The following is a 7422-nucleotide window of genomic DNA, read 5'->3' as shown; positions in this document are numbered from 1 at the left end:
AAACAAAATTAGAGGCAATGCTGTAGCTGCTCATTAAGCTTTGATTTGTGTACTAGGTCATCTATATCTGTCTGTGTCAAAGCTCTGTGATGAATCATCATTTAAATAGTATGCTGCTTTTTAATTTTTTCTGCTGAAGTGCATGGTTTCGCATTTCTCCACAATATAATCCATTTGCCAGATTTTATCCCATTCAGTTTACATATTTGTATCTCCCTCATTGTATTCCATATGTCCACTAACTCCAGTGGTACACCATTTGTTGTAACTTAAGACTTCAAAAAGACCAATTTATACCTGATCTGTTAACCAGCCAATCATCTTTTCCCATCCTATGTCCCACTCTAAGTACCACCTGGACCAGGTGGACTACAACCCCAGAGTTATAAGGGAGATAGCTGAAGAGATAGTGGAGATGTTAGTGATGATCTTTCAGAAACCACTCGAATTAGGGAAAACCCCAGAGGACTGGAAAATTGCTAACATACCCCTGTTTAAAAAGGGAGTAAGGCAAAAGACAAAATATTTCAAACCGATTAGCCTAACCTCATTTGTGGGCAAGACCCTGGAATCCATTGTGAAGGAAGAGATTTCTGAATACTTGAAAGTGTATGATAAATAGGGCAAAGTCAGCATGATTTCATCAAGGGGAGATCATGCCTGACAAATTTGCTAGAATTCTTTGAAGAAGTAATGAATAGGTTAGACCAAGGAGAGCCTATGGATGTTATCTACCTGACTTCAAGAAGGCCTTTGACAAAGTCCTGCACAGGAGGCTACTGAGTAAAATAAGGGCCCATGGTGTTAGAGGCAAGGTGCTAGCATGGATAGAAGATTGACTCTCTGGCAGAAAGCAGAGAGTGGGGGTCCTTCTCAGGATGGCAGCCGGTGACCAATGGTGTTCCACAAGGCTCAGTTTTGGGCCCACAACTTTTCATTTTGTACGTTAACAATCTAGGCAAAGGAACTGAGGGCATTCTGGCTAGATTTGCAGATGATGCAAAGATTGGTAGAGGGACAAGTAACATGGAGGAGGCGGGGAAGCTGCAGAAGGACTTGAGCAGATTAGGAAATAGGGCAAAGAAGTGGCAGATAGAGTACAACATGGGAAAGTGAGAGGTCATGCACTTTCATAGGGAGAAAAGAGGCGTGGGCTATTTTCTAAATGGGGAGAAAATCCTCAAGTCTGAAGTGCAAAGAGACTTGGGAGTTCTAGTCCAGGGTTCTCTCATGGTAAGCTTGCAGGTTGAGTCAATAGTTTAGCAAGACAAATGCAATGATGGCACTTAGTTTGTGAGGACTTGAATATAAAAGCAAGGATGTATTTTTGAGACTCAAAAGCTGTGGTCAGATCACATTTGGAGTATTGTGTGCAGTTTTGGGTCCCATGTCTCAGGAAGGACGTACTGGCCCTGGAGCATTTTCAAAGGAGGTTCATGAGAATGGTCCCAGGAATGAAAAGCATAACATATGAGGAACATTTGAGGACTCTGGGTTTGTACTGCAAGGAGTTTAGAAGAATGAAGGGGAATTTACTTGAAACATTCAGAATACTGAAAGGCCTGGGCAGAGTAGAATTTGGCTTGACCCGCAATGGCCTTAGGGAGGGAATTCCAGGATTTTGACCCAGCAACAGTGAAGGAACAGCGATATATTTCCAAGTCAGGATGGTGAGTAGTTTGGAGTGGAACTTGAAGATGGTGTTCCACCTGCTGCCCTTGTCCTAGATGGAAGTGCCCATGAGTTTGGAAGGTGCTGTCTGAGGATCTTTGAATTTCTGCAGTGCCTCTTGTAGATAGCGCACACAGCTGCTCCTGAGGGTGTTGGAGGGAGCGGATGTTTGTGGATGTAGTGCCAGTCAAGCTAGCTGCTTTGTCCTGGATAGTGTCTTGAGTGTTGTTGTGGCTGCACTCATCCAGGCAAGTGGGGAGTATTCCATCACATTCCTGAAGAAGGGCTAATGCCCGAAACGTCGATTCTCCTGTTCCCTTGATGCTGCCTGACCTGCTGCGCTTTTCCAGCAACACATTTCCAGCAGTATTCCATCACACTCCTGACTTGTGCCTTGTTGTGGACAGGCTTTGGGGAGTCAGGAGGTGAGTTACTTGCAGAATTTCTCAGCATCTGTGGAGAGAAATCAGACTTAAAATTTCAGGTCAGGTGACCCTTCCACAGACCCAGGCACTGGTCCATCTGCATTCTAACAATTTGCTCAGTACCACTTTAATTGTGATTTTTCTGGCTTTCCCTTCCTCTCCCATTTTTAGATTTATAGCTACTGCTGAGATATTGCCTGTATCCTCTGTAGTGAAGATTGATGTGAAATACTTGTTCACCTGCTATCTCGTTATTTTCCATTCTTCGCTCACAGAGAGCTCACTTTGTGAACTTTCTTTCAAAATACTTTAGAAACCCCCACTTTCAGTTTTTATATTTCAAGCCTGTTTTCTCTTATCTATTTTCTCCCTACATTTAATGTTTTTTAGATTAATTCATTGGATGTGGACTTTGCTGGCTGGGCCAGCATTTATGGACCATCTCAAATTGCCCTGGGGAGGTGGAAGTTACCTTATGCCTTGAATCACTGCCGTCCATGTTTATAGGTACACCATATTGCTGTTAGGGAGAAAGTATTAGGATTTTGACAGTGTAAAGGAACAGCAAAATATTTCCAAGTAGAGATGATAAGTTTGAACTTCAAGTGATGGTGTTCCTGTGAATTTGTTGCCCTTGTCCTTCTAGATTGAAGTGGTCATAGGATTGGAAAGTGATGCCTAAGGAGCCTTGGTGAGTGCCAGTGGTGGAGGGAGTGGATGCTTGTGGATGTGGTGCAAATCAAGTTTGTCCTGAGTGGTGTCAAACTCTTGAGTCTTGTTGGAGCTGCACTCATTCAAGCAAGTGGAAAGTACTCCATCACACTCCTGACTTTTGCATTGTAGGTGGTGGACAGACTCTGGGGAGTCAGGAGATGAGTTCATGCTACTGAATTTCTAGCCACTGGCCTGTTCTTGTAGCCACAATGTTTACATGGCTGGTTCAGTTCAGTTTCTGGTCAATGATAACTTTTTCATTCACTGATGAGATGTAGACATCACCAATTGAGCCAGTATTTATTGCCCAGAGGGCAGTTAAAAAGTCCTGGGTCTGGAGACTCGTGGTTTGGATGAGGGAATAAAATGCAACATCTCAGTTTGCTGGTAATGCCATGTTGGATGGGAGGGTGAACTGTGACTACGATACCGAGATCCTTCATCTTGATCAGGACAGCTTGGGCAAGTGGGCAAATCAATGGCAGATACAGAATAATTTGGGTAAATGAGGTTATTCACTTTGGCAGCAAAAACAAGAAGGCCGATTACTACCTACATGGCTGTAAATTGGGAGAGGGGAGTGTGCAGCAGGACCTGGGTGTCCTTGTGCACTAGTTGCTGAAGGTAAGCATGCAGGTTCAGCAGATCATGCAAGACCAAGGTTGGATCTCTCAAACTTCAAATTTTTTCAGAAATCTAATAACAGTGGGGAAGAAGCTGTGCTTGAACCTGTTGGTATGTGTGTTTAAACTTTTTTGTATCTTCTGCTTGGAGGAAGAGTTTGGAACAGATTCTAACTGGGGTGGGAGGGGTCTTTTGTTGCTGCAGAAAGGCAGCCAGAAGCGTAAATGAGTTAATGGATGGAAGATTGGTTGTGTGATGGTCTGGGCTGTGTTCACAACTTTCTGTAGTTTCTTACGGTCCTGAGCAGAGCAGTTGCCATACCAAGCCGTGATGCATCCAGATGGGAAGTATTCTATGTTGCTTCTGTAAAAGTTGGTGAAGGTCTTATGGATATGCTGCATTTCCTTAACCTTCTGAGGAAGGAACAGCATTATTGTGCCTCCTTGACCGTCGCATCGACCTGGTTGGTCTAGGACAGATTGGTTATCGTCACTCCTAGGAACTTGATGCTCTCGGTCATCTCCACCTCTGCTCCATTGTAGATAGAGGTGTGTCCTCATGTTGATTGGTTCTTCAGTTTTACTAACATTGAGAGAGACGTTGTTATCTTTGTACCACATCACCAAGCATTCTATCTCATCATTGTTTGATATCCAGCATACAACGGTGGTGTCGTCAGCAAACTTGTGGATGGAGTTTGGATGAAGTTTGGCCATTGTCATTAGTGTACAGAGTGTACAGTAGGCAGCTAAGTACGCAGTCTTATGTTGAGGATTGTTGTGGAGGAGGTGCTATTGCCTATCTTCACTGATTGCAGTCTGTAGGTCAAGAAGTCGAGGGTGCAGTTGCAGAAGGCAGAGCCGAGGCCTAGGTCCTGGAGCTTGGAGGTTAGTTTTGTTAGGATCATCGTGTTGAAGGCGGGACTGTAGTCAATAAGTAGAAGCCTGAGGTATCCTTATTATCCAGATGCACCAAGGGCAAGTGTAGGGCGAGGGCAATGGTGTTGACGTGGATTTGTTGCTCTGGTAGGCAAATTGCAAGAGATCGAGGCAGATTAAGAGGCTAGAGTTGATGTGAGCCATGACTAACTTTGCGAAGTACTTCATAATTATGGAGCTCAGAGCTACTAGGTGGTAGTCATTGAGGCATGTTGCATGTGTTTTCTTTGGTACCAGGATGATGGTGGTCCTCCTGAGGCAGATGGACACTTCAGATTGTAGCAAGGGGAAGTTAAAAAAAAAAATCAAAGCAATGGCCCTTGTGAAAAGGAGGAAGACAGACAAAGGCAGTGACCACATGGGGAGTGATTCAAACAGGGAAAGAAACCGATGTTGCTGTTTGACCCAGCTGTGAACCTGCGCATCTACTTCTGCTTGATTTTCAAGTATCTCTGGACATCAGAGTTTATCTAAGAAAAATTAACAAATAGCAACATTCACGGCTGACCTTGGAGAAACCTGTGTGGAAGAGGTCACAGCAGGGGAGCAGCTAAATGGTTTTTTAGAGTGTAACCTTATTGTTTATTTCGTAAAGCTACAATAGTAAGTAGAGTGGTTTTTGATTATATATTTTATTGAGATCAGTGTCTTGTTGTGGTTCTGTTCGCCGAGCTGGGAATTTGTGTTGCAGACGTTTCGTCCCCTGTCTCGGTGACATCCTCAGTGCTTGGGAGCCTCCTGTGAAGCGCTTCTGTGATATTTCCTCCGGCATTTATAGTGGTTTGTCTCTGCCGCTTCCGGTTGTCAGTTCCAGCTGTCTGTTGCAGTGGTCGGTATATTGGGTCCAGGTCGATGTGCTTATTGATTGAATCTGTGGATGTGCACATCGACCTGGACCCAATATACCGACCACTGCAACGGACAGCTGGAACTGACAATCGGAAGCGGCAGAGACAAATCACTATAAATGCCGGAGGAAATATCACAGAAGCGCTTCACAGGAAGCTGCCAAGCACCGAGGATGTCACCGAGACAGGGGACGAAACGTCTGCAACACAAATTCCCAGCTCGGCGAACAGAACCACAACAACGAGCAACCAAGCTACAAATCTTCTCACAATCAGTGGCTTGATTAAACTTTAAAAATATAAAACATAGGTATTAAGTTGCCTGGAGCAATGTTTTAAGAACAGTAAGACTGTGCTATTTTCTGGGTCTATAGATGATTAAGGTGCAAATATGGCATTTAGTACAGTGATATGCTCTTCCTGTCTGATGTGGGAGTTTAGGGAGAGTTTCCATGTTACTGAGGATTATGTCTGCAGGAAGTGTCCTGTTGTGAATCCTATTGGGTTGCATGGTCTGTTGGAATGGCACTTAGAGGCAATTAGGAATTTACAGGAGCTGGGGGCGTGATGGATGGAAGGGAGATAAATCACATATTCAGTCCTGGTTACCTCCAGGAAAAGTAGGCGAGGGAGGCAGGTCATGGCAGGAGTCTCCTGGAGCTGTTCCCATCTCAAACAAGAACATAGGAATCTTGATTATCCGAACAAGATGGGCGGGCACTATTTCATTCTGATAATTGATTATTCGGTGAATTGATTCAGTGCCTCTCCTCTGGGGCTTGGAGTTTTCTGAAGTTTCCTGTTTCCTCGCTTTGCCTGCCTTGCTCCCTCTCTCTGTCTCAGGGTTTGTTTCTGAGCAGACACACACTTTTGTGCAAGGGACCTGCAGCATTGCTGAAGCCTTCTTCACCCCATACCCCCATTAGTTCGATGGGATTGACACAGCAAGCACTTGCTAGATCTGCTCCCCATTTAGGAGACTAGGCAGCAGCACACCTCATACAAGCACACCCCCCCCCCCCCACGCTGACCCTTCAACTCTGGACCCCCAATCCTGCCTCCCTCCAACAAAGTTGGCAGTGAGATAGGACTGATAAATTAAAATGCATTTCTTTCAATGCAAGCGGCCTGACAGGTAAAGCAGATGAAGTTGGCGTGGTTGGGAACATGGGACTGGGATGTCATTAGAAATTGTAGAGACATGACTTAGGGATGGACAGGGCTGGCAGCTTAATGTTCCAGGGTATAGATGCTATAGGAAAGCTGGCAAGAGAGGAGGGGGAGTGGCATTTTTGATTAGGGGTAACATTACAGCTATACTTAGGGAGGATATTCCTAGGGATAGGTCAGAGAAGTTATTTGGATGGAACTGAAAAACAAGAAAGGGATGAAACCTTATTGGCATTGTAGCATAGACTCGCCAGTAGTCAGCAGAAAATTAAGAAACACATTTGTGAGGAGATCTGTTATCCGTAAGAATAATAGGGTGGTTATGGTAGGGGATTTTAACTTTCCAGATGTGGACCAGGACTGCCATAGTGTTAAGGGCTTGTGTGGAAAGGAATTTGTGTACAAGAAAATTTTCTGATTCAGCATGTGGATGTACCTAAGAACTATACAGCACAGGAACAGGCCCTTTGGCAGTCCAAGCCTGCGCCGCCACATTTCACCCTTCCATGCTAAAATTGTCTAAACTTACAGGATCCGTATCCTTCTATTCCCCTCCTATTCATGTATTTGTTCAGGTGCTTGAATGCTGCTATTGTGTCTGCCTCCATCACCCTCCTCTGACGACATGTTCCTGGCATCCATCATACTTTTTCTGACAAACATCCCTCACACATCTCTTTTAAATCCCAACCCCCACCTTGAACCTGTGTCCCCAAGTAATTGACCCCTCTTCCCTGGAAAAAGGCATCATACTGTCCATTCTATCCATGCAATTCACAACCTACATAGAAAAATACAGCGCAGTACAGACCCTTTGGCCCTCGATGTTGCGCCGATCCAAGCCCACCTAACCTACACTAGCCCACTATCCTCCATATGCCTATCCAATGCCCGTTTAAATGCCCATAAAGAGGGAGAGTCCACCACTGCTACTGACAGGGCATTCCATGAACTCACGACTCGCTGAGTAAAGAATCTACCCCTAACATCTGTCCTATACCTACCACCCCTTAATTCAAAGCTATGCCCCCT

At 44.8% G+C, this 7422-nt stretch overlaps 1 protein-coding gene across 1 annotated transcript in view; it reads left to right on the top strand.

Moving 5' to 3' along the window:
- Positions 1–7422, top strand: part of agpat2 (1-acylglycerol-3-phosphate O-acyltransferase 2 (lysophosphatidic acid acyltransferase, beta)) — a 116872-nt gene that overhangs the window by 62085 nt on the left and 47365 nt on the right. Inside the window, exon 4 of the mRNA XM_043719726.1 lies at positions 5491–5495. Coding sequence (XP_043575661.1) covers positions 5491–5495 — 5 coding nt within the window. The remainder of the gene's footprint in view (positions 1–5490; positions 5496–7422) is intronic.

Source organism: Chiloscyllium plagiosum, chromosome 30, assembly GCF_004010195.1.
Source record: "Chiloscyllium plagiosum isolate BGI_BamShark_2017 chromosome 30, ASM401019v2, whole genome shotgun sequence".
Taxonomy (NCBI): Eukaryota; Metazoa; Chordata; class Chondrichthyes; order Orectolobiformes; family Hemiscylliidae; genus Chiloscyllium; species Chiloscyllium plagiosum.
This window is presented reverse-complemented; position numbering and strand designations above follow the sequence as displayed.